The 27,510-nt window shown below is 34.9% G+C and overlaps 1 protein-coding gene across 4 annotated transcripts in view; it reads left to right on the forward strand.

Annotated features, from left to right (window-relative positions):
* Positions 1-27,510, forward strand: part of DGKH (diacylglycerol kinase eta) — a 176,262-nt gene that overhangs the window by 126,795 nt on the left and 21,957 nt on the right. For all 4 annotated transcript variants that reach the window (XM_027116174.1, XM_027116172.1, XM_027116173.1 and 1 more), the window contains 9 exons: positions 1,985-2,070; positions 8,408-8,507; positions 10,015-10,288; positions 10,966-11,088; positions 14,339-14,464; positions 20,640-20,757; positions 21,755-21,865; positions 22,008-22,104; positions 25,657-25,764. In XM_027116174.1, coding sequence (XP_026971975.1) covers positions 1,985-2,070; positions 8,408-8,507; positions 10,015-10,288; positions 10,966-11,088; positions 14,339-14,464; positions 20,640-20,757; positions 21,755-21,865; positions 22,008-22,104; positions 25,657-25,764 — 1,143 coding nt within the window. The remainder of the gene's footprint in view (positions 1-1,984; positions 2,071-8,407; positions 8,508-10,014; positions 10,289-10,965; positions 11,089-14,338; positions 14,465-20,639; positions 20,758-21,754; positions 21,866-22,007; positions 22,105-25,656; positions 25,765-27,510) is intronic.

Here is a 27,510-nt window from a genome sequence, read left to right on the forward strand (position 1 = left end):
CCTCTCCTTCTTTCTTTCAGGTAAAATTTCTTTTCCATATGTGCTCTGCCTTTGAAGGCAGTAAGATAGAAATTTAAATCAGTAGCACACTGGTTGCCATTGGTGGCAATGGGTGTAAAGCAGGACTGAGATTGCTTTGGGAAGAAGCTAGTCAGGAAGGCTTTAGAGGGGGACGGGTAATTGAATCTTCATTTGTGTGTGAATAAACTGATGCTGATTGGTAAAAAGCAATGAAAGTTTACCTGAGTCAGAAGAGCATTGGAGGCCAGCTTGAATAGAGCAGATAGTTTATAATGGACATTTTTGAGCTGTGTGACATGGAATAGAGTAGAGGCAAACATTTGGTGGAAGGCTCTGAATATGAGGCTGTTTAAATATTGTGCACATTTTTACGTGTTAGGAAGATGTGTTCTTTCAACAGAATGTTAAAGTTTGAGTCAAATAGATCAGGGGATATGGGATTCCTTTAGCATTTTGATTATTTCGTTGAGAGAAATACTTATTTACATGATTGAATGACATGCATTCAGCATTTTAAAAACTTTTTATTGAATTACACATACAGAAAAGTGCACATATCATAAACATACAGCTTGATAAGTTTCCAGAAACTAAATGAACGCATGTAATCAACACCCAGACACAAGGCAGCATTACCGGTACCCGCCCCCCGCCCCGTGTCCCCCTTTCTTTCATCACCCCACCTCCCACCCCAGTAACCACTATCTTAACTTTTAACAGCATAGGTTAATCTTGTCCGTTTTTGTACTTTATAAAATAGAATCATTTTGTATGTGTACACGCCTTCATTTCTGAATTCTTTCCCTAAATATTATGTCTGTGAGATCCATCTGTATTGTGACATAGTGGTACACCATGCATTCTCATTGCCCTGTAGTATTCTGTTGCACGAATATACTACAGTTTTTTATCCATTCTACTATTGAATGGATGCTGCTGTGAACACTCTAGCACATGTCTTTTGGGAAAGCACACCTGCCTTTCTTTTGAGTATAAGCAGAAGTTGAATGGCTGAGTCCTACAGTGTTATGCATACGTTCTGCTTTAATAGATACTACCCAGCAGTTTTCCAGAGTGTTTGTATCAATTCATGCCTCCACCGCAGTGTACGAGCATTCTGTTGCTCCACAACCTTGCCAGCACATGGCATTTTCCAGTCATTGCTGTTGTTTTCCTTTTAACTATTCTGCAGATATACAGGGGTGTTGCATTGTGGTTTTAGTTTCTGTTTCCCTGATGGCTGATGAGATTGATCACCTTTTCATCTGCTTATGGACCACTTGTATATCTTCCTCTTTATTTATTTTTTTATTTATTTTTCACTTTTAAAATTTTATTTATTCATTTTTGGCTGTGTTGGGTCTTTATTGTGGTGCGCGGGCGTCTCATTGCGCTGGCTTCTCCTGTTGCAGGGCATGGGCTCTAGGCGTGCGGGCTTCAGTAGTTGTGGCATGTGGGCTCTGTAGTTGCAGCACACAGGCTTAGTTGCTCCGTAGCATGTGGGATCTTCCCAGACCAGGGCTCGAACCCATGTCCCCTGCATTGGCAGGCGGATTCTTAACCACTGCGCCACCAGGGAAGCCCTATCTTCCTCTTTAATTTCTAGTCTTTTGCCAATTTTTATTAGATTGTCTCGCTTTTTTTGTACTGACTTGTAAGAGTTTTTTTTATATATTCAGCTATTTGACATTAGTGAAATTTTTAATGGATTTTATGGATTTTTCTAAGAATATGAATTAAAGAATTCCAGAAACAAAGAGCCTTTCAGAGAAAGGAAATATTTATCTATTTTGTATAATGACTCTTTCACATATATTATTTATTTCATTAAATCCATTTATATTTCATTACAGCCATTGCCCTGTGTCAGATGAGTCAAAATGGTCCCATTTTTGAAGCAGTAATAACTGAGTTGTATAAATGCCAGAAACAATAATACAGTGTGAGTTTTTTATTTTTTCAGATGACAATTTATGAAGACTCAGTTGCAGCTCATCTTACAAAAATCCTCAATTCTGATGAACATGCAGTGGTCATATCGTCTGCCAAGTGAGTTGTGGAGTTCAAGTCATGATATAGTTATATGGTGAAAATGAAAGGAAAGCTGTTTCCTACCACTTATGACATTTCTTCGTGATTTCCGCCCCCCAAAATATCTGTGAAGTAGGTTATAGAACTAGATATACTACATTTGCACTGGTTTTTTAAAAGCCACCTTAGCATCTTATTTGCAGTGGAGTTTATTTAGAGGCTATTTTTTTGAGGCTTAATTCGAAACATTTTTGTCAAAAAGGTACAGTGAATGTTTAGAATTTGATTAATCTAACTTCTTATGTAAAGAAACATTTATGATTAATTATGATGTGGAAAACACATTTCGCTATAATTCATTATTTCCATAAACACTACTATTCAGAGATTGTTTACACCAGGAAAAGGAAAATAATAATGAGATTTTTCAAAATGACATTTCTCAGTATGTTTAAATGATGTAATTATATTTGAATTCAAAGTTATCAGATTTTAGTTAAGTTGATTCCATACATGGAGCCAAAGCTCCTTGATTTTATTATCCTGAATGTTGCCTGTCTGGCATTTAGGATTTAGTCTTGAAGCACCCTATACTGCTGTCATGAGAACTGGAAAGTCAAACTACAGGAAGGAGTGAAACCCACTGAAATTTTCAACTGACGAGCAAAAGTAACAGCATGCTTTAGGATTCAGGCTTAGCAAGGAAATATTACTGATATACAGAAAGAGGAGAGAAAGGGAAGGGAAAGAAAGGGAGTGGGGAAGTGACGGAGGGAAAAATACACAAACTTTACATGTTACATACTTAATTTGCAGAGAAGTCAAGGAAACACAAAATAAATCACGAAAAACAAATTTGCTTGTGACCAAAGCACAGATGTAGTGACAGTTGCTTTTGGCGCCATAACCTTCAGCAACAGGAGATAGGACTGAGCAATAGGAAAAGAGTTTACAGCAAAAGGCAAGGGAAGCACACTGGTTGCCCAGATTAGTGGGCTCCAGATGCGCTTTATTTGATGGGCAGTGATGCTGATGGGTTTTTTGGTTGATGCCTCGATTGGGTGTTTTTTAATTAGTTAGATTGCTTTATGGTGAAACGTACAAATCTCTACTTTGTCCCAGGCCTTAGCACTCCCTATCGTCTTTCTCCTCTTGGGCCAAATTCACATACCAAAGTTACTTCCTCTGGTATTTCTTAAGTGACTTCTATGAGGAAGACATTTGCATTTGCCACCCTTGCCCTATGAGTCAAGTGCCTCTTTATGGGACATTTTAGAGGACGTGGCTAGAAAAGATTGAAAGTTGCAATGGAAACTTTTTAAAGGTATAACAAGTTATAGAATTATTCTTTAATACAGTTAAGTAAATATTTTATTTGGCCACCTTTCTTAGTTCAGATGTTAGCAAAGCTTTAATATTGGCTTTCGGGTGTTTGATTACTGCCTCTTTTACATTTTATGTGTTTTTTATTTCTTTAAGATGATAATTGACTTATAACTGTCTTTTTTCAAATAAAATTTTATGCAGAATCCCAATATTAAAAAACTAAAATTTTATTTTGTTGGCATTAATACATTGGATAGGACTAAATTATTAGTTATTTAACAGAGAAATAAGCAATAAGGTTATAGGTGGCAGTTGTATGTTTTATGCAGTTTCCAATTATTTCTGTATTTTATGTTGGTTACATGGTCGTAAGGATGCCATTTTTATTTAATCGAAGACAATTTCCTTACGACCATGTAACCAACATGAAATACAGAAATAACTGGAAACTGCATTAAATATAGTACGAGATTTGCACAAAAAATAGTGAATTCTAAAGTAAAAGCTCTTGTATGCCTAACAGTTATTTTAAAATGTTAAAATCTTATATTCTATATTTTAAAATGTTAAAAAATTATATTCTAAATGAAATTTTAATCAAGCTTTCGTGAAATCCTTGAAATATTTCTGAAAAACAGCTTGAAAACCACTGACATCAGTCACAGTGCTGTACTATGTCAGTCTGAGGCCCTAGATGAGATTCAACCATTTGCTGGCTTTGTGACCTATGCCTGTTTTATCAAGTGTAAGAATGGAAAGAATGCCTGTCCTTCCTGCCTCATGGAACTGTTAGGGGAATTCACTTGAGTAATGAAATAAAATTAGAGCTTATAAACTACAGAGTGCTGTATTAAATGATGGTATCATCACCTCATGTTTTACCCAACCGCATTTCACAGTTTTTCCTTGACCTTCGCCTGGCTCCTTGTCTAGGCTCTACTCTTAGCTTGACTTTGGATTCCTCCCTGACTAGCTCATTTGCCTTTAAGCAGATTCTATTACAACCTTGGTCCCCTCTCGTCACTTGTCTGAGCTCCCAGGCCCACCCAGATGCCTGAACTGTACAAGAGCAGATTAAAATTCTGGGGGATTTGCCATAAAGAGGTTCAAGAGAGAAAAGAGAGGACAATATGTAATAACTTTGTACCAGTGAAATAGTATACTTTTACTTTGACTTTTGTTATGGATTTTTTTCAAATATGCAAAAATGTAGAGACACTAGTATAATGATTTCCCACCATACCCATCACTCAGCTTCAGTATTTATCAACATTTTGTCATCTACTCCCCACTTTCTTTTGCTGGAGTATCTCTAAGCAAATCCCAGAAATCATTTTATTCCACCTTCAGTATGTATATCCAATAATCTTTTTTAAAAGTCTAATAAAATTAATAATAATTACTCAACCTATAGTCCATTTCCCCTAATTTTCTTGAAGGTTTTTTTAGACAATTGATTCGTTCAAATCAAAATCCAAACAGGGCATGTATTGCATTTGGGTTTTATGTCTCTAAGACTTAGAAAATCTATAATAGTTCTCCCTACTTTTAAAAAACTGTGTTATTTGAGGCACGACATATACACAGTAAAGTACTCAAATCATAAAGGTACAACTTTATTAGTGATTAGAAAAAGATAACACACACACACATTTACATCTACATTCTTTTAACTACCACCTAGATAAAATAAAGAATTCCCTTCTTTTGTTAATGCCATTTACTTGTTGAATGATACATTAAGGCAGAAGGTTTTAACTAAACCTCTTGTGTATGTTTATATTTGTTTCATAAAATAGTAATTCCCAGTAGCTTAAGCTATTTTTAACCATGTTAAAATGTTGAAAATGCTGATGGAAAAGCTGTATCTCATCAGCATAGCTAATAAGTAGGTTAACTAATGTAGTTCATCAACATAAAGTCAACATTTCCTTGACTTTGTAATTTTGTCAGTTCAGTAATGGTAACATGAGTTATCTTCTGAGATTCAGAAGGACTAATTAGTCATTATAGATGTGATTTATTAATAAAAATAAAAAACAAGTTATTAAGTAAATGCAATTTATTCTGTAGACAAAAATTCTCAGGGACTTCACTGGTGGTCCAGTGGTTAAGAATCCACCTTCCAATACAGGGGACACGGGTTTGATCCCTGGTCGGGAAACTAAGATCCCACATGCTGCGGGACAACTAAGCCCATGCACTGCAACTACTGAGCCCTTGTGCCTCAACTAGAGAACCCGCATGCCACAAACTGCAGAGCCCATGCGCTCGGGAGCCTGCGCGCCACAACTACAGAGCCTACAGTGCTCTGGAGCCTGCGTGCCACAACTAGAGAGCCTGCACACTGCAACTAAGACCTGATGCACCAAAAATAAATAAATAAATAAATAAACATTTTTAAAAAAAACCTCTCAGAAAATGGGAACATTAGCAGGAAAAAATAATAAAATTGGAACCATTGTCATAGAACCATAGAATTTTAGATTTAGGATCTATCTTAGAGATAATTTAGGCAAACGCCCTCACTGAATAGATGAGGTAAGATATATAGTTAGAATCTTTCCTCAGAGCACATAGATAGCTAGGGGTTTTAATATATTATGCATTGATGTTTGTAAATTACCTTTAATTTCTGACTGGAACTTTTAAGTATCAGATTAAAAATGAAGTTTTCAGGTACTGACTACCAACTTGTGGTTCTGTTTGGGCACCATTGCCGTATTTTTCTTAGTGTAGCATTTGCGTGTTTTATTGTCATTTACCCCTATTAAAAATAAGTGGAAAACTGATAAATGAAGATGCTGTTACCAGTGATAAGTATAGATCCCATATATAACATAATTAAGATGATAGTGGAAATCATAAAGCATGCTAGCTGTGTGGACTGTTGTTAGCTTCAACTGAATAATTTGACCATGTTCAGCTTGGAAGAGAGAGAACAAAACTAAAAAAGTACAGTGCTGGATATACCTCATCAAAATGATAACTAATGTTAGTTAAATGTGGAATTAGGAATTTAGAATATTCTTAGCTCTTTGTGAAGATCCATGTTCCAGTTTCATTCATTTGCTTTTTTTACATATTTTCTGGAAGTCTTTATGTTTTAAAGTGGGAAACTATATCAGTTGGAGGATGTTTTTTGTGTTACTGTAGTAAATACATCTTAAAACTGTTTTTCCCCAAGTTTGCAAGTTCCTAGTTGGTGTGACTTTGAAATCACACTGCTTTTAAGTATACGTTTTATTTCTATTTTAAAAGCTCTGCATTTACCATTTAGGTATAACAAAAAGTGAATTAATTCCTCCAGATTATAAATATCCTCTGTCTTCTGGAATATGGAACTTAGTGGACCGTAAGATTCCCCCAACTAAGTGCCAAGCGTTCCCTAACACAGTATCCTCCTCTCTCCCTGAGCCTCTCTGTCTGCCTCAGCAGCATGGCACAAGTGAGGAAGCACCTCTGCTGCCCCTTTCATTCCTAGACTGATGGGCCAACAGGCTCTGTCCCTAGGAGTTAGTGAAACGCCAGCAAAAGTATCTATGATAATGTTATGGCATTATGCAATTTCACAAATCCAAGAGGAAAATTTATCAACACAGTGTTGTAATAATAACAAGGAAAACTTTTATTTTGGAGTTCCGTAAAGAGGAGGGAATGTCATTGTTTCCTCTTCTTAAACGTGGGACGTCTTAGAAGAACTTTCAGTAAAGTTCATAGAAGAAATTTCATAGTAGCCTGTCTGAATATTTCAAGAAATTCCATAAAAGTATTATACATGAACAAAGAAGACCAAACGTGACATGAAACACATGAATGAATCTCTAATAAATGGTTAGCTAGAGTCTCTGTAGAAATCTGTTTAAAAGCCCAACCAAAAAGGTTAAAGGTTAGGAAGTATTACCTTTTGTCCAAGTGAAATCTAGAAATGGTTGCCAAAAATAACAAACAAAACAAAAAATGTTAGGAGTGCATTTATTTCTTAGATGATAGATGTGAAGGTTTGAAGACTCTGTGTGTGTGTGTGTGTGTGTGTGTACTGTATCTATTGAATGGCTCGATTTCCTAATACTTAAGTATCTGGAAAGTTTATGTCACTCCCATACCAGAGAAAATTGTGAGTATAACAGAAAAAAATAATTGCTGTAATCTGGGGTTTTTTTCCCCTAAAATTCCTCAACATTTATCAATGTTAAAGGGAAATATTATTATTTTAAAATAGTCTGATTTTGTTTTCAAAATCACTTTATAAGTGCTTGCTACAAAAAGCTGGTTGGTCCTATACCATTCTGTTGGTTGTAGTTTCTAATCCAACACCAGTTCTAAAGACTTTTGACAAATTTTTTGATGTTTCAGATTTTTTTCTTCTAGTCTATTTCTATTGCAAAGAAACCAAATGTAATTAAAAGAAACAAACAAGTAAACCATATATTGCTGACACAAACAAGACCTAAATTCAGTTAGTCTGCATGGTATTACATTGGTTGTCTTAAGGAAAAAAAATGAATGGATTTACAGAGACTATAACTCAAGTCAAGAGGCAGGTTGGTTTCCAGCATAACGCACAACCTCTTTCCTCTTCAGGAAGAATATAGTTACCTATATAATGAATAAGAGAGCAACAGTGACACCATTAGTGACAGATTTATTCTTGTCTGCTCAACACTGAAAGTCCTGTTATAAGGATACATAAGGGGCAGAAGATAATGCTTTCTTTTTTAAATAAGGTCTACAACTACTCTTCTCAAGAATTTTAAAAATTTAAATATTTGAGAAAGGCTTGTTATAACCTTAAAATGACTTACTTAAATTATGTAGAGCAAGGTTTATTCATGTATCCGTTTATCACTTCTAATGTCTTGAACTTCTATAGGACATGTTACACAGCAAATACAAGTATGGGTTTCTAAACAAATGATCCCGATATTTTAACAGTTTACTTAATTGTGCTTATTTTTAAATATGCTTGTAAATCAAAGCAAATCAGCCTACCGAGTTTCCTGAATTGCACAATTTCTTTTCTTCAAAGGGTACTTTGTGAAACTGTAAAGGACTTCGTTGCCAAAGTAGAGAAGGCGCATGAAAAAACGTTGGAAAGAGCTGTTGCAGCCGATGCCGTGGCCAATAGAGTAAGCGGGAAGTGTTCAGGACATGAAGGTGTTTTACTGACAGCGTTAATATTGAACTGTGTTTTACAGCTAAATTGATTAAGTGGCTTTCTTGCCAAAATATCATAAACCAAGGGAAAAATTACTTTTGAATCAGATAGGAGGGTTTAATACATGCTTTATGGTTAGTCCCTTTAATATGTAGGAGAACTGCATTGCTGAAGACCAACACGCCGAACTTGATAACTCAACTCCTTTTTCCCACTGATTGACATTTTGAAGGAGAAATGCACAGTAGTCGGGTCACATGGGGGGAAATGCTGGGAAGTTGGCTTTCCAGCGGGAAGAGGAATGGTTTTCCACTTCCAGGCAAACCTTGGCCACTCAAGTTCCCTCCCAGCATCACTGCTTGGATTTCCCAGATGTTATGATCCTCGGCCTCTTTCAGGGTTCTGTTTCTTGCTTTGCCTTTTTCTTTATAGATACTTCTTTTCCCTTGTGAGCTTTCTGAGGCTAAAATAAGAATAGTTTACTGAACCTTGAAAGCTATCATCTTTGCTTTCATTTGTTCACGACAGGGCATTCTCACAAAAGGCTTGGCTCTCCTGGGCTTTGCAAAGGAATGATCTTCCCCAGCTGTAGATGGTGGTTTGATTGAGTGGAAGGAAAAGAAAATAGAAATATACATTTGAAGTTTTCAGCCTCTTTCTCTTGTTTTTCTGCTCTGTGGAGAGCTTCAGAAAACAGAAACCCTCTGTACTCACACTTTTTTCTCATAACTGTCTCTGCTGTAACTCTCTTTTGGCATGTCATCAAAAACAAAGGGAGGCGGAAGGGACTGGAAATTGTGTGGAGGTAAAATGTATATTAGGCAGTAGCATCAATAGCTTCAGTTCTAAATGTTTCTTTACTCTTAAAAATTCAAGAAAAGCAGAAAGAAACAAGGACCCAGTACTTGTTTTCTTTCTGTATCGTTCTGCATCGTTCTTCCTTATCCTGTGCATATTCCTTTTTCTCTTTCTTTGAGCCAATAATCCCTTAAGTACTGTCACTCCTTTGCAAGCCAAAGGTTTGAAGGTGAGTTTACAAGACTCAGCCAGACTTGGCAGTGCCGTAAGTTGATTACTTAAAAAACAAAGTTTATGCAATGTTTTGTATAATGTACAGCAAATTTTGTATAATGTGTAAATTGTTAACGTAATGTGTCACTTTATCGTGAAGCTTTCGTTGTTTTCTTTTAAAGAAAAATAGCTTTTGGAAGATTGTAAAGATTTTCACGTGTGCAGTGGTGCTTGAATAGTTCTGGAAGTATAAATCAGTAAATTTACAGAATAATTGTGCTGTTTTTTAGAAAAATTATAAATTATTAAGTCCATAGCTGTCTAAGGTATAATTTATAATAGATAACCAATTAATGATAAATATCAGTGTAGGCATCTTTCCTCTAAAAATCAAAAACCATTCATTTAAACTATCACTTTCCATCTCCACTAAATGAAGATTCATTACCGCGTTTTTGTTTTCTTAGTGTTCAGTTCTAAATGAGAAGCTTGAACAACTGCTCCAGGCTTTGCACACAGATTCCCAGGCTAGTCCGGTTCTCCCGGGCATCAGCCCTCTCATCGTAGAAGAAGATCCTGTGGAATCGTCCAGCGAAGAATCCTTGTGTGAAAGCAAGGAACAACTCTTGGATGACACTACAAAACCTTCCTCCCAGAAAACTGTCAAACCGAGGGAAATAATGCTGCGGGCAAACAGTTTAAAGAAAGCAGTGAGGCAAGTCATTGAAGAGGCCGGAAAAGGTACACATTAACAAAAGTAACTTCTGAAGAAGGGAGCAGCATTCCCATGGCAAGCACAAGGGAATTTTCCTGTTGGTCAGTCTGGACACACTTTAAAAAGTTTCAGAGATAAAGTACACTGGAAACATTAAAATAAAGTTAAAAATTACCTTTAAATCATATTTCTAAAATTAAAATTTTTTTAAACTGGAATCTGTTAAATTCTTAAAGAATATCAAACCTATAAACTACTTTGAAAATATTTTAACATTTATTTCCTAAATGTTGATGTTGCTTTTTTAAGAGTTTATAAAAGTTACACCTATATTTTAATTTTTTGTATTAATGTAACATGTATACTTCTCTTAGAATTTTAGTAGTAGATTAGAAGTTAACTTTAATATAAATAATTAATATTCAGAAACAGATTGTAACTTGTAATTGGACTTGTATTTCATTCTCTAAAGTTCTTATATTTTATTTTTCTCTTCCACGAAAAATATAATTTTGACAATTTAAAATATTTCCTTTTATAACAGATATCACATGACCCCAAAGTTCATTGCCAATCAGTGCTTATTTGTGAATGTGGAATCTCTTTGGGTTTCTATTTCAATTTTCCTTTTTTAAGCATATTTTAATATTTATGGATCTTATTTTTGCTTGTTCAAACATACTTCTCTTCTGGGTACTTAAAGTGATGGATGACCAGACAGTTCACTCCTCTGAACCAGTTAATCAATCATTTGATTACGATAGCACAGAAACAGATGAGTCTAAAGATGAATCAAAAGAAGATGATGCAAAAGCGTCATTAACTGGTAAGAAAACTGTGATAAAATTATTTTGGAATTAAATAAAATGTACTTCTGCTTTTAGTTTTTGAAAGGCCTAGCAGTTTGAAATAAACTATTTGTATTTTTATTTTTAACAAGGTTTTTCAGAAGTTAAAGCTTAGATATTCATGAATGCTAAAATAAGGAAGGTAACATTATTTAGACCGTTGTCAAGTACTCTCACATCCCTTTTTTATCACATGATCTAGAAATCATCATAATAAACTAAGGATTTGGGGACCAAATGTGGCTAAATATCTTAATTTTCCTGAAGAAAGAGTAAACACCAAAACAGCAGATTTTAACCTATTTTAACCCTCAGATTCCTTTGAGAATAATATGGAAGCTGCAGGCCTCACATGCATAAAACTTGACATTTAAATAATTTATCAGTCCCTTGAGTTCCATTGATCAGCCTAGATGGCTGATATCCTTATCGCTAAATTAAGTTTTTAAATCATAGGACATCTAGTTACAACCCTATCTCTACTGAAATTATTTTTGCCAGGAAATTATTGTGTAGTTGCTTGAATAATATTGCTTGAATAATATTAACTATTTCTCTACCTTTTAGGTTTTAATTGAAAATGAATTTATACTTTTAATTTTTCATGTTGTATGAGGGAAAAAGTGTTAATTTACTAGAATAAAACAAGCAGAAATATTAATGAAGATGAGAAGATAATATGAAAATAATTACATAGTACTAATGAAAATCAATTGATATTATATCACAACTGTTTGCCATCATTAAATTTTTGCCTTTACTTTCATTACATATAAACTTGGATAGATTACTTAAGTTCTCTGTGGTTTCCTCATTTGTGAAATGCTATAATGATAATAGTGATAAAATGATAAAATGATAATAATGTACCTACTTGTTGTGACCTTTAAATAAGTTAACACACATTAAGTGCCTAAAATAGCACCTGGTACATTGTGCTGTAAAGGAATGTTTGCTGTCATTATCACTATTATGATTATTGTTGCTACTTCCACTGTTGTTGCTAACTACACTAACTTTGAAAGAGTAGTCCTTAATCGTATTTAAAACTCTTAGAAACTTTGAAATTAGACCATATTATAGACCTCACATGTCTGACATACAACCAGTGCTTTTATATTCTACATCCTTAGTCCTTTTAGACCTTATGTGTACCTATTCCAGCACACAACCCAATTTTATAACCTTAGATCTTTTAGACCTTAAATGGCCCCACTGCAGAATATAATCCAACGCAGGCATATTTTACAACCTTGCCCGATGGTCATTGAGCCTTCGGACTACTCACTTTCACTTCGTCCCCCTCTTATGGTTAGCTCTAATTCTTAGGAAGTTTTTTTTTTTGTTAATGTATTGAGCTTTATATATTCTTCCTTAAATTTCTACCCATGATTACAGTTATTATTAATAAATTTTTATGTATGATAATGTTAACAGTAACAACTACTGACATTTGTGTAGGGCTTTATGGCTAGTTTAAAAGCAATTTTACACACATCATTTCACGATATTGAAGATGACTCTGCTGTGCAGCAACCCTGAAATGATACTGAAAACAGCTTTCATGGCATCATAGTCTCTTCCCACACATTATATCTTCTTTTCCAGATTCTCTCTCCTAAATTGTTTTACCAATCTAATTTGATGATTTTATACTTTTTTTTTCTGGTTGCACCCATTTGGTCACTATGATACCCCGTTAAAATACGATGCTCCGTTTTGAGCAATATTCTCCAGATATTTCTGTAATGCAAGAATACTCCAATACCTGTACGCTACTCATTCTGGACATGATGAATGGCTCTCTTTGGAGGATTGGTTTTTCAGCACTCATTGGTAATGGTTTTCTAACCAGCGACCATCCCACCTTACTATACTCTCATGAATTTGACACTTCCATTATAGCCTGCAAAGGAAACCAAAAAAATACAGATATAGTGGTGTAGATATCGTTATTGAAATAGGCATAGATTATACAAGTCTTTATGGAGCAGTATTTGATCTTATTTTTTGGCTAGTAATCCAATTTAGTGGGAATCAGTAGCAGTAGAAGTGTTTCTGTATTAATCATTAATTTTTTGAAGCATATTCATTGTATTATCATTGAATAATATAATAATTCTTACATCTGAGATGTGCAAAATACACATTAATACGATCAATGAGATGTTATGTTTAAGAAGAACCATGAAACATTAATTTAGTTACCTGCAATGGAAGATCAATCTTAGTCACTAGAACACACTCTGTTTTTTATCAGAGATGAATATCAAAAGGTTATTTTTATTAGAAATTAGTTCCAGGGCTCCCATCTGTCAAAAAAAAAAAAAAAGTGGCTGTTCTGCTACTTTTCTTTAGTGCACCTGGACTGTTTTTGAACAGAGAGATGAGTGTGTAAGATTAATATAGTTAGTTTGTAATTAGTCTTAGGGAGAGTAAAGATAATTAAGTTTTAGAGTATTTTTAAATTGAGTTTGAGGATTACTGTTTTTTTAAACACCTGCCAATCGCTCCTAAATTAGTTAAAGATACTATTTGCTCTCCATTAAATTGCCCCAGTTTAGATAGAATTAAATCTCTCTCTTTGTTGTTTACTTTGAGAGTAATTCTGTTTTGGAATAATTTTTTAAACATATTGAGCTTTTATAAAAATATGATAAAACTGTTTTGGACAAATCATTGTCTTGAGTAAATAATTAATTGGGAAGTACAGGAAAAGTATATTGGTTTCATTTGAAAAAATAATATTTTTCCTTCCAAGTGTAGAAGAAAATGCTACTCATGTTTCACTGTTAGCTCTGGGAATTACATTCCTTAAATTTTATCATTTATCCAACATTTTTGAGAAAAGGATTGCATTGGTAGTATACACTGCAACACATGTTCCGTTTTCAAAAATTGTCAGGCTTCAGAATTTCCTTTTTTTTTAATAATGGGTTTCTCACATTCAAATTATGAGTATCACTGACCTTTAATTACGGTAAGCATCTATTTTTTATTAATTGCCATCTGTTCAAAATGGGAGATCAAGACTTCTAACTGTGGCAGACTCCTTCCACATAGTAAATCTCAAGAAAATGAACAGAAAATGGTAAAAGAATAAACACAATGTAATTATTTTGGTTCTACTGATTAAACATGTATGAAATTGTTTCATGTCATGGGTGTGTAAGGACTTGCTTATTTTTATAACTTTATCTCCTTTTAATCTGGACTTTTTGCCAACAGTTAAAACTGCACCTCGGTCTCCAGATGGCCGGGCAAGTCGTTCCCAAACTGACTCTGGCTCTGGTCCTGCTGTGGCAGCCAGTAAAGAAAACCTCCCAGTGCTCAATACCAGAATAATCTGCCCAGGTAGTACAGATTCTGAAACATGGTGTATTTTTAAGTATTTCCGTGAAAACGTATAAGTACTCATTTTCCTGAACTATAGAACTGTGTTCTTTTTTTTTTTTTAAGATTTATTATTTATTTATTTTTGTTTATTTTTGGCTATGCCGGGTCTTAGTTGTGGCACCGGGATCTTCGTTGAGGCATGCAGGACCTGTCGTTGAGGCGTGTGGGCTCTTCATTGTGGTGCGCAAGCTTCTCTCTAGTTGTGGTGTGCGGGTTTTCTCTTCTCCAGTTGTGGTGCGCAGGCTCCAGGGCAGGTGGGCTTTGTAGTTTGCGGCATGTGGGCTTAGCTGCCCAGCGGCATGTGGGATCTTAGTTCCCTGACCAGGGATCAAACCTGCGTCCCCTGCATTGTAAGGCGGATTCTTTACCACCGAACCACCAGGGAAGTCCCTAGAAATGTGTTCTTAAAGGTAAATATTCCTTTAAGAAAATGTTCTTGGTACTCTTGTCAGTCAGAGTCCAGATCCTTAGACTTTGGTGTGTACAGGAGTTGCCTAGGAAGTATTAAACCAAGTGTTTCTGAACCCTGCCCTGAGAAATTCTGATTGAGTAGTTCTAGAGTGGAGCCCAGGAATCTGTATGTAGGTACTCATGGTAAATTTGATCTTATATTCTACTACCTTTTATGTATCTCCATAGCCTTCCCTGGATAAAGACTTGGGATTAGGATAATATTAGCAGAAACCAAAGGACTTGTGTGGAAAGGATGGGATGTAGATGTAGATGTCTCAGAGGTCTCCTTAAGTACCATTTGTTTGACTCAGTGAAATCTTTCCAGATTCGTTCCAGAGTAGATTGGAACCCAAATTACACCCTGAAAATCAATTTCTCCTACAAATTATTTTTAAAGGTGAATCATAATTCAATAATAATAGTTGGAGACTTTATTATCCCACTTTCAGTAATGAATAAAACAACTAGACAGTAAGAAGGAAATAGAAAATTTGAAAAACACGTAAGACAAGTATAGCTAATATGTCTACAGAACACTCCACCTAACGATAGCAAAATACACATTCTTCTCAAGTGCATATGGAAAATTCTCCAAGATAGAACATATATTAGGCCATAAAACAATTCTAAGTAAATTTAGAAGGATTGAAATCATACAAAGTATGATCTCCAACCACAATGGAATGAAATTAAAAATCAATAACAGAAGGAAATTTGGGAAATGCACAAATATGTGGAAATAAGTGGGTCAAAGAAAAGCAAATCACAGAGAAATTTTAAAAAATACTTTGGTATGAATGAAAACAAAAATACACCATACCAAAATTTATTTGATGCAGCTAAAGTAGTGCTAGAGTGAAATGTATTAAATGTCTATATTTGAAGAGTAGAATGACTACAAAAACCTAACTCTCCACTTTAATAAACTAGAAAAATAAGAGTAAACAAACCCATAACAAGCAGTAGGAAGGAAATAATAAAGTTTTGAGTGGAAATAAGTGAAATAGGAGAATATAAAACATTACAGAAAATCAATAAAACCAGAAGTTGGTTCTGTGAACAGTTTAACAAAATTGATAAGCCTTTAGCTAGACTGACCCAGAAAATAAGAGAGAAGATTCAAGTTCCTTAAATCAGGAATGAAAGAGGAGACATTGCTATGGACCTTACAGAAATAGAAAGGATTGTAAGGAAAAACTATAAAATATTGCATGCCAACAAATTAGATAACTTAGATGAAATGGACAAACTCCTAGAAACAGGCAAACTACTGAAACTGATTCAAGAAGAAATAGAAAATCTAGCTGGATCTATGACAAGGAAAGAGATTGAATTAGTAATCAAAAAACTTTCTCCAAAGAAAAGCCCAGGCCCAAATTGCTTCACTGGTGAATTCTACCAAATGTTTAAAGAAGAATTAATGCACCAGTCCCTTACAAACTCTTCCAAAAACTAGAAAAAGAAAGAACACTTTTCTTAACTTACATTTTATTTATTTTTTGTTAAAGTGTAGTTGATTTACATTATCATGTAAGTTTCAGGTGTATAGCACAGCAATTCAGTTTCATATATATATTCTTTTTCAGATTCCTTTCCTTTATAGGTTATTACATAATATTGAGTATAGTTCCCTGTGCTATACAATAGATCCTTGTTGGTTATCTATTTTATACATAGTAGTTTGTGTATGTTAATCCCAGCCTCCTAATTTATCCCTCCCCCCACGTCCCTTCCCCCTTTGGTAACCGTAAGTTTGTTTTCTTTGTCTGTTAGTCTCTTTCCGCTTTGGAAATAAGATCATTTGTGTCTTTTTGTTGTTGTTGTTGAAAGAACACTTTCTAACTCATTCTATGAGGCCAGTCTTACCCTGACACCAAAACCAGTCAAAGACATCATGAGAAAGCTATAGACCAATATCCTTGATGAATAGTAACACAAAAATCCTCAACAAAATCCTAGCTAACTGAATCCAACAACATGTAAAAAGAATTATACACCATGATCAAGTGAATAGTATCCTACTAATGCAGAATTGATGCAACATATGAAAATTAATCAATGTAATATACCATCAATAGAATAAGGAGCAAAAACTATACAATCATCTCAATAAATACAGAAAAGGCATTTAAAAAAAATTCGACACCTTCCAGCGGTAATACCACTCAACAAACTAGGAATAGAAAAAAACTTCTTTAGCCTGAGAAGGGCATCTACGAAAAACCTATAGCCAACCTCATATTTAATGGTGAAAGGCTGAAATCTTTCTCCCTAATATTAGGAACAAGACAAGGATGTCCAAACTAGCCACTTCTATTCAGCCTTGTTGGAGCTTCTAGCTTGGGCAATTAGGCAAAATAAAAAGACTTAAAGGCGTTCAAACTGGAAAGGAGAAAGCAAAACTGTATCTCTTCATGCTTTGACCTTGTATATAGAAAATCCTAAGGAATACACACATGCACACGCACGCACAATTAGAGCTAATAAACAAAAACAACAAGGTTTCAAGATAAAAGAGCAATATATTAAAAATAATTGTATTTCTGTACACTAGTAATGAACAATCTGAAGATCTTTAGAAAATAATTTCCAGTAGCATCCAAAATAACCCAAAAAACTGAGTAAATTTAACCAAGAAGCTGAACTATTTGAACACTGAAAACTACAAAACATTGTTGAAAGAAATTTTAAAAGACCTAACAAAATTGAAAGACATCTGTGTTCATGGATCAGAGGACTAGATATTACTAAGATGGCAGCTCTCCTCAAATTGAGCCAAAGATTCCACACAACCCTTATCAAAATCACAATTGCCTTTTTTGAAGAAATTGATAAGCTGACCTTAAAATTCTTAATGGAAATACGAAGAACTCAGGATAGCTGAAAAGTCTTGAAAAGGAAGAACAAAGTTGAAGGAAAAATACTTTCTGATTTCAAAATTTCCTCCAAAGCTACAGTAATCAAAACTGCATAGTGCTGCCATGAAAATGGTCATATAGATCAATAGAATAGAACTGAAAGTCCAGAAATAAACCCCTACATTATGGTCAATTGATTTTCAACAAATGTGCTAAGACAATTATTTAATGAGGAAAGAATAGTCTTTTCAATCAGTGGTACCAGGGCAACTAGATATTCACATGCAAAGAATTATGACGGACCCCTGCCTCACACCATATATAAAAATTAACTCATTATGGATAAAAGACTTAAAGGTAAGAGCTAAAAATATGAAACTATAAAATGAAAACATAGACATAAATGTTCATAACCTTGGATTAGGCAATATTTCTTAGCCATGACTCCAAAAACACAAACAACAAAAGAAAAAAAGATAAATTGGACTTCACTAAAATTAAAGATTTTTGTGAATCAAAGGGCACTGTCAAGAAAGTGAGATCCAATCCACAGGATGGGAGAAAATAGTTGCAAATAATATATCTGATAAAGGACTAGCATCCAAGATATATAGATAAATCTTAAAAAATCAACAATAGAAAGACATATCCCAATTTAAAAATGGGCAAAAGATCTGAGTAGACATTTTCCCTAAAAGTTATTCAAATGTCCGATAAGCACATGAAAAGATGCTCAACATCATTACTCACAGGGAAATGAAGTCAAATCCACAATGATATACCACTTTACCCTATTGGGTTGACTATCAAAAAAAGACAGATAATAACAAATATTGGCAAGGACATGGAGAAATTGGAACTCTCATACACTGCTGGTTAGAATGTAAAATGGTGCAGCCATTTTGGAAAACAGTTTGGCAGTTCCTCAAAGGGTTAAACACAGAGTTAACATATAATCCAGAAACTCTGCTACTACGTATATACCCATAAGAACTGAAAATACATGTCTGCACAAAAACTAGTACATGACTGTTTTTAGCAACATTGTTCATAGCAGCCAAAAAGTGGAAATAACCCAAATATTCATCAGTTGATGAATGGAGAAACAAAATGTGGTATATCCATACAATGGAATATTAGTCAACCATTAAAAGGATGAAGCGCTGATATATGCTACAACATGATTACCCTTGAAAACATTATGCCAACCAAAAGAAGCTCAACACAAAAAGGCACATATTATATGATTCCATTTACATGAAATGTCCAGAATAGTCAAATCCACAGAGAAAGAAGATAGTTTAGTGGTTCCCAGGATCTGAGAACAGGGGGCAATGGGAGGAATGGAAAATGACTGCTAATGGGTAAGGGGTTTCTTTGGGGGAGTAATAAAAAGTCAATTAATAGTGATCATCGCACAACTTTGTGTATATACTACAAATAACTGAATTATATACTTTAAAGGAGTGAATTTTATGGTATGTAAATTATATCTTAATGAAAATATTAAAATAAAAAAGGTAAATCCAGAACACATTTGGTTCTGGAAAGGCTTCCATGTCTAGAGGTCATATCTCTCTTCAAACCTGGAGCCCTGGGATGAACCTTTCTGGGCTGAAGCTGTAAATATGGCTAACCTTAAAACATTTTAGAAAATACTGTACTTTTCTATGGGGCATCTGAAATATGACTCTTCACCTCTTCAAACTGTTCTTTTCTCTCACCAGCATGGTTGTTTTGTTCATCTGTTTACTTATTAAGACATAAAGGGAACTGTCATAGCAGAGTATACCATGGCATATTCAAAACTGTGAAATTAAATGACAGAATAAAATTCATCTTGATTATTTGATAATCAGCTAAACTTTGTAGTTAAATAATGAACGTCTTCTAAGAGGAGCACATTGTTGAGGAAATGTTTGCTAACGAAAGGACTTTTTTTCCTCGTGTTTCTCAATTGCATGACATATTTTTCTGAACTATTCTTTCCTTTTTGTCGATCTGTTCCCTTGGGTCCCTATTCCTTTGTCTTCTCGCCAGACTTTAGTGCTTCTAGCCTTAATATTGGGTTTGTAGATCATAAACTTCGTTAGCTTTGAATACCATAACTAGTTAGTCGAAAGCTAACTAGTTGTTGAAATGAATTTGAAGTTTTGCATATTTAGAGGTAATATAAATGCTTCATTTTTATGTTCAATACTGTATTCTTCTAAAATTCATAAATACCTGTGTTTAATATTTTGCTACTTATTCTTGACACCAAAACTGAATTTTCACCTTAGCATGTCAACATTTTTACTTGAGTATCATTATCTATGTTTGGAGAGTATGGAAGTGATAACTCTAGGACATTCTGGATAATTCAGCCTTTATTGTAAATTCCTTACAGGCTTACTACCTTATTTGCTAATAAAAAGGAAGTAATATTTACTTGTTGAAGTTACAGAATCATTGATGGTAAATAAGAAACCGTCACAAAGAGATTCCTATTTAGGTCCTCACCTGCTTCATTTTTTATGACAACATATAGATCCCAAGAAGCATCAACAACCTTGTATTTACCACGTATGGCTGAGTTGTTTTGCTGTGCACCTGATACTATCACAACATTGTTAATCGGCTAGACTCCAATATAAAATAAAAAGTTTAAAAAAAAACCCTTGTATTTACCAACGTCATAGTTCTTAGTTATGACTAATGAGAAGAACAGAGACTGAAAGCCATGCTTTGGGAGCAAGGTGTTTCTGATTAGGTCTAAAAACAATGGACTGGCTCTTTCTGGTTTTCTCTTAACATGTGATCCTGTATTTTTTTCCGTCCAGGTTTAAGAGCAGGACTGGCTGCCTCAATTGCTGGGAGTTCTATTATCAACAAAATGTTACTAGCAAATATTGATCCTTTCGGTGCAACGCCATTTATCGACCCAGATCCAGATTCAGTGTAAGAATATACTTCTGCAAATATTTTGTTTTGGCTTTCCTTGTTTCTGTTTTATACGAATGGTAACATTTTAAATGCATTGCAGTAAATATAGTTTCACATCCAAAAAGGATCATCAGAAAATTTCAAAAGTCGATAATGATGAGTACGTTGACCCACTTGAAATACAGTGGTTTTCATGATCTGAGGTAGGTCCCTTCCAGTGCGTGGTCTTGGATAACAACCCAATGGCGAAGTGAGTCACAGCTCTGCACACTTTTCCCTGGAATATTTTATTCATCACTGCCTTCCTCCTCACATTTTGCCTATTCCTTTCACCTCATTTTTTCTCCGTCTTGCCAATTCTGCCATCTTTCCACATTCGGCCTCTAGGTTTACTTATTTCAGAAAGCTTCTGGCCCACATCGGTCCCTTCCCTTCTCAAAACTCCTTAAAAAAATTAGCTGTTCAGTATGTACTTCTTTTTACTTCCATATTTAATTGTGCTTTTGTTATGTCTCATTTCTCTAATGACACTCTTGAAGGACACTACTGTACTCCTTTGTATTTACTTTCCAGAGCACCTAGAAGAAGGGACTCGATCTAGTTGTTTTCTGCTCAGTAAATGTTCAATAAAAGTACAAGTGTGGAGGAGACTTTCTAATTAAAAAAAGAGGACAATTGACATCTGACTGCAAGGCCCTCCCATTTGTGTGCATAGTGAGGGGCTTATGTGGGAGGTAGAACGAAGATTTTGTTACAATTAATAGAAAAGCATTACCATGACTCTGTCTCTGCTTTGCCCTGCCCACCATCACTTTACATCATATGTAGTGAAAATCCCAGACATGTACTGGGGTCGTGCGCATGGCATGTGAATAGGAAATGATTCCTGCTAAGCTTCCCTTTCTTCTATAAGAAATGGAGGCTTGAATGGTGTTAAGCACTATTTTGTGTGCAGATTGTAATTGTTTTTAGGAACCAGAAATTGACTTTTATGTACTTTTCCTTATTATAGAGATGGATATTCTGAAAAATGTGTCATGAACAATTACTTTGGGATTGGATTAGATGCAAAAATTTCATTAGAATTTAATAATAAGAGAGAGGAGCACCCTGAAAAATGCAGGTAATTTTGGTAATAGCAATAATGTAATTATGCAAAGGCAATTTTACGTTAATTTCGTTTACTACCTCTTTTGCTTTCTCTGCCTTTCAAGAGTAAATAAATAATAGTTATACTGAAATTCTCTGCCAACATTGATTTTCAGGAGCCGAACTAAAAACTTGATGTGGTATGGAGTCCTCGGAACCCGGGAGTTACTACAGAGATCGTACAAGAATTTGGAACAGAGAGTTCAACTTGAGGTAAGTTCATCTAGAAGTAAAGACATTTCAGATTATCTTACTTTCCAAAAAAAAAGATTTATTTGTGGAGCTGATTTGGCCTCAGTTTCTCTTGAATAGTGTTTAAACATTTGAGGGGAAAAAATAAACGTGGTTATCAACTTCACACCAAAGGCGGTATAGACACTGGATATGCGTGACACAATTACCATTGTCATTAGATCCTGAAATTTGGATGTTCCTATGGAATTGAGGTGCTCTGTGAAATGGTAGGGCCATGGGAGTACATATATATGGGGTAGCGTTTTTTTTAAGACTTTTTTGATGTGGACCATTTTTAAAGTCTTTATTGAATTTGTTACAATGTTGCTTCTTTTTTTTTTTGTGGTACGCGGGCCTCTCACTGTTGTGGGCTCTCCCGTTGTGGAGCACAGGCTCTGGACGCGCAGGCTCAGCGGCCATGGCTCACAGGCTTAGCCGCTCCACGGCATGTGGGATCTTCCCAAACCCGTGTCCTCTGCATCGGCAGGCGGACTCTCAACCACTGCGCCACTAGGGAAGCCCAATTGCTTCTGTTTTTTATGTTTTGGTTTTTTGGCCAAGAGGCATGTGGGATCTTAGCTCCCTGACCAGGGATCAAACCTGCACCCCCTGCATTGGAAGGCGAAGTTTTAACCACTGGACCGCCAGGGGAGTCCCCAGGATAGCATTTTAAACAGATTTTTCCATTTTAAGTTTCCAAATTCTGACGCAATTCTACAATGCCTCAAGTTTCACAAATCCCTCAAAATATCATAGTAAATAGAACCTTTTAATTTAAATGTATTTTTTGTTTTAATTATCTCTAACAAGTTACTTAAGTGAAAAGAGATTATTAACAAATAGTTAATTCATGTTTTTTACTTCATGTTTTTTGTAATTTCACATATTTCCATAATCTCATAACATGTCTCCATAATTTGTTAAATTTGGCTTGTTATATAATAGTACTTTCTATCTTTGTTCAGTTCATTCAATAATAATTATTATAGCTATATTTTAAGTCATAATAATTGAAGTTTCCTAAATGCTTCCTATCAATACAAATCACCTTTAATTCTTACACTTTATGAGGTAGTTATTTTCATTCTTTATGAGGCAGGTATTATTAGTTATTTCAGAAGCATGAAGTCACTTGCCTAACTAAAATCAAACAGTTGATAACTGGAGAAGCCGAAGTTTCAACTCCAATGTTTTTTCCCCATAAAACATTAATTCGTAATTATGACTGAAGAAAGACATTGACTGACTCCTTACTATGTGTTTTAGATGCTTTCCTGTCCCTTACCTTATTGGCCACACTATATGGACAAGGTATGGCAAAATGAGGCTCTGAAAGTTTAAGGCTCTTGCCCAAATAAATGACAGAATTCAAAACGGGCCCACTATCTTCCCACTACACCACATCGCCTAGTGAAAGGAGCAGAAAAAGCAGACACTAATCAGAAAAAAAAAAAGTGTAACTGCAGTTTTAAAGCATTTTGCCACATTATGAACCACAAGTGGAAATGTGGGGAGATAGAGAAGATTATAAAAGAATGTAAGACTACTGAAGTTACTCCCAAATATGAGAGAAACAGTTGAGTCAGGTGACCTTAATTTATTGAATCTGTACTGCTCCTTTTTCCCTATGAGGCTCTATGAAATGGATATTAAGCTCTTAACCATGGGTGTTTTGCCTAATGCATATATATTAAACTCAGCAAAGTATGTGGAACTTCTGACAGCTTTCATCTTTTTCCATATTATGCTTGCAAATAGTGTATCCATTATAAAATCTTTGAGGACGTCTCTGAATTTTTTTTTAAATATGCCTTTTATACTTACAGAGATAGCATTTTTTCCATTTCCTTTGTTAGCCATATAATATTTGTTCAATTTCTGGGTTCAGAAAAACGTTTATTATTCCACTAAATATTTTCATTTAACAAATACACATTGATCACCAGTTATGTGCCAGGAATGGCCCTAGGTGCCTACATACAGTGTGGACCTTTGAATGTGTTTTTATGTAAAAGAAAAGAAAGGTTGTAAAAACACCTGTAAGGGTTAGTGTTAGGAAGTATTCTCAGTTATTTAAAATATTTGAAAAGTGGGTTCAGACCGGATTCTCATTTGTTCTAAAGGTTGAAGATAATTTTCATTGGGCATTAAAATGCAATTTTTCTAAAATTATGTTAATTATTTTTAAATTTGGGAATTACTTAATGAAAATATAGCATCTGTTTTAAGTATGACATCTGCAAACTCCTCTCTTAAAAACGAAGGCTTAAACCTTCTATTCGGTAAGAATTTACTCATATATCATATGTAATTACTTTGCCAGCTATGTGGTATTGTATGTTTCTTTTAATTTAAGTGGTAATTCATTTTCATTTACGTGATTAATTAGAAGGCATGGAGTGTAAAGTGCTTTCTGACATACATGTTTTTTCCTTAAAAAGCTCAGTCTTGAGTTTAGCTAGTCACCAGTTAGTTACAGAGCACAAGCAAACTACCAGAGAGTGTGAGAGGTGCTAGGTGAGATGGTTAGGAGCCAGAGTTTACCCTCAAAGAGCCTGCTTTCAATGTTTAAAGTAAGAACAAAGATGACTGTTATGCAATTAAGGATATCTTAAGTGACTTGGGAGAGACTCATGAAAAGTACTGCCTGATTTTGGAGGAAAGAAGAGATAAAACATTTGTTTTCTTTTACTTTTTTTGATGTATAATTGACATACAACATTATATCAGTTTCAGCTGTACAGGATAATGATTCAGTATTTTATATGTATTACAAAATGATCACCACAATAAGTCTAGTTAATAAATATCACCATACACAATTACAGAATTTTTTTTCTTGTGATGAGAACTTTTAAGATCCATTTTCTTAGCAACCTTCACATACTCAATAGAGTATTAACTATGGTCGCCATGCTGTTCTTTACATTTCAATGACCTATTTATCTTATAACTAGAAGTTTGTACCTTTTGATTCCCTTCACCCATTTTGCCCACCCCTTACCCCCTTGCCCCTGGCAACCATCAAGCTGTTCTCTGTATCTATGAGCTTAATTTTACTTGTTTGTTTGCTTTGTTTTTAGATTCCACATATAAGTGAGATCATACAGTATTTGTCTTTTTCTATAACTTATTTCACTAAGCATAATGCCCTCAAGCCAATCCATGTTGTTGCAAATGGCAAGATTTCCTTGTTTTTCATCGTTGAATAATAGTCCATTTATATATATCTCACAAGTTTATAATATCACACATTTTTAATCTATTCATCTGTCGGTGGACACTTCGGTTGTTTCGTAAAACATTTTTTTCAATTTGGTTTTCTGTAACAACTTCAGCTATAATTATTTACCCTTTTAAAATTTTTAAATTAAAACAATAAGATAAAGGTAATGTGGAGGAATATATTTACAGGAAAGCACACATTATGCACAAACCTTCCTCCATCATCCTTTGTCGTTGGTATTCTAGTATCTTCCAAACTTGTGGTTTTGGTCTTTTTATCTGACCTCTAAGCTTTTGACTTTACAGTGTGATGGGCAGTATATTCCTCTCCCCAGTCTGCAAGGGATAGCAGTGTTGAACATTCCCAGCTACGCCGGAGGCACTAACTTCTGGGGCGGAACTAAAGAAGATGATGTAAGTATTTCCTTGCTCTTTCTAGAAGCTGCCCACATTCCTTGGCTCAGGGTCCCCTCCTCCATCTTCAAAGCCAACAAAGGTGGTTGAGTCCTTGTCACGTTGCTTTACTCTGATCTCTTCTTCTGCCTCCCTCTTCCACTTCTAAGGATCTTTGTGATTACACTGGGCCTACCCAAATCATCCAGCATAATCTCCCCATCTCAAGGTCCCTAATTTAATCACATCTGCAAAGTCTCTTTTGCCATGTAAGGTAACATTCACAGGTTCCAGGGATTAGGACATGGCCATTTTGGACGGCAGGGAGGAGAATATTATTCTGCCTACCAAAATACCTTTCTATACCTTTAATTTTCCAGATTCATGTTATTATTATTATTTTAATTTTTAGAAATGTCAAAGGGCTCATTTAGCCATTGAGGTTTAGGGCTATTTTTGTTTTTATACTTTCCTGTATTAAAAAAGAAGAAAACACAGCCTAAGAAATGCATTTGTTCCAGGGACTTCCCTGGTGACGCAGTAGTTAAGAATCCGCCTGCTAATGCAGGGGACACGGGTTCAAGCCCTGGTCTGGGACGATCCCACATGCCTTAGAGCAACTAAGCCCGTGCGCCACAACTACTGAGGCCCGCGTGCTCTAGGGCCTGCGTACTGCAACTACTGAGCCTGCATGCTGCGACTACTGAAGCCTGCACGCCTAGAGCCTGTGCTTCACAACAAGAGAAGCCACCGTGATGAGAAGCCCACGCACCAAAAAAAAAAAAAAAAAGAAATGCATTTGTCCTAAAGATAATGAGAGAAGGCACAATTATGAAAGTATATATAACAATAAAAATGAGAAGTTTACCATGATCTTTGAAGAGTCACATACACTGAATGATAAGCCCTTTGACTTGAAGCTCATGATGTAGTGGTTCCACTGAACAAATTTCTCAGGGCTCTTAAATGTGCAGGCAGGGATTAAAGTATAAAATAAATTGGAAAGTATTTTTAATTTTCATAATGTGAATATATTCCAATCCTATTGGAGTATAAAAATTTAAATTAGCAACCAATTATTTGTCAGCCCATCATCACTCTTAAATATTTTAAGGAGAAGAAATCAGTGAGATTAAGATAAATAAAGATAGGCAGACAGGATTCTGAGAGCTTCACACTCATAACTTAATACCCTCAATTTTTATCTAAATTTTATCAGTGAAGAAACTGACACAAAGTTCACACAGTTCATAAGTAGAAGAGACAGGGTTTAAAGCCAGGCAGTCTGATAACGAAAAGTTCCCAAATTTGTGTCCTGATATTTTCAGTAAAAATTTTAATTATGATACTACTTTATACTGAATATTTTTTCAGAGGCATAATTATTTATGTTATAGTAAAAGAGGACATAAAAGGAACAAAGTAGTACAACTGAAATTGAAAATTTGTAGGTTAAGTTGATTTTGTGAAAATGCATTTAACATCAAAGCAAAATAAGCCCACGTGTTTTCATCCTTTGAGATTTCTTTTCATGTTCTCAAATGTGCTGAAAAGTTGTTGTAGGTGTAAAGCACATACGCACATTGCTTGTAACACCTTGAAAGATTTCCCTTAGAACATATCAAGTGAATTGGATCATAATTTGCATGTTCATTAGCTTTAACTTTATGAAATCTGCATCACCTTTTGAAATTTTAAAGTTTCCTAAAGTTGCATGCATCATTGTATCAAGATATCTGAGTTAGTATGAACAGGTATTTAATACAT

This window comes from Aethalodelphis obliquidens, unplaced genomic scaffold, assembly GCF_003676395.1.
Source record: "Aethalodelphis obliquidens isolate GAN/ISIS:26980383/991018 unplaced genomic scaffold, ASM367639v1 scaffold16, whole genome shotgun sequence".
In the NCBI taxonomy this organism is placed as follows: domain Eukaryota; kingdom Metazoa; phylum Chordata; class Mammalia; order Artiodactyla; family Delphinidae; genus Aethalodelphis; species Aethalodelphis obliquidens.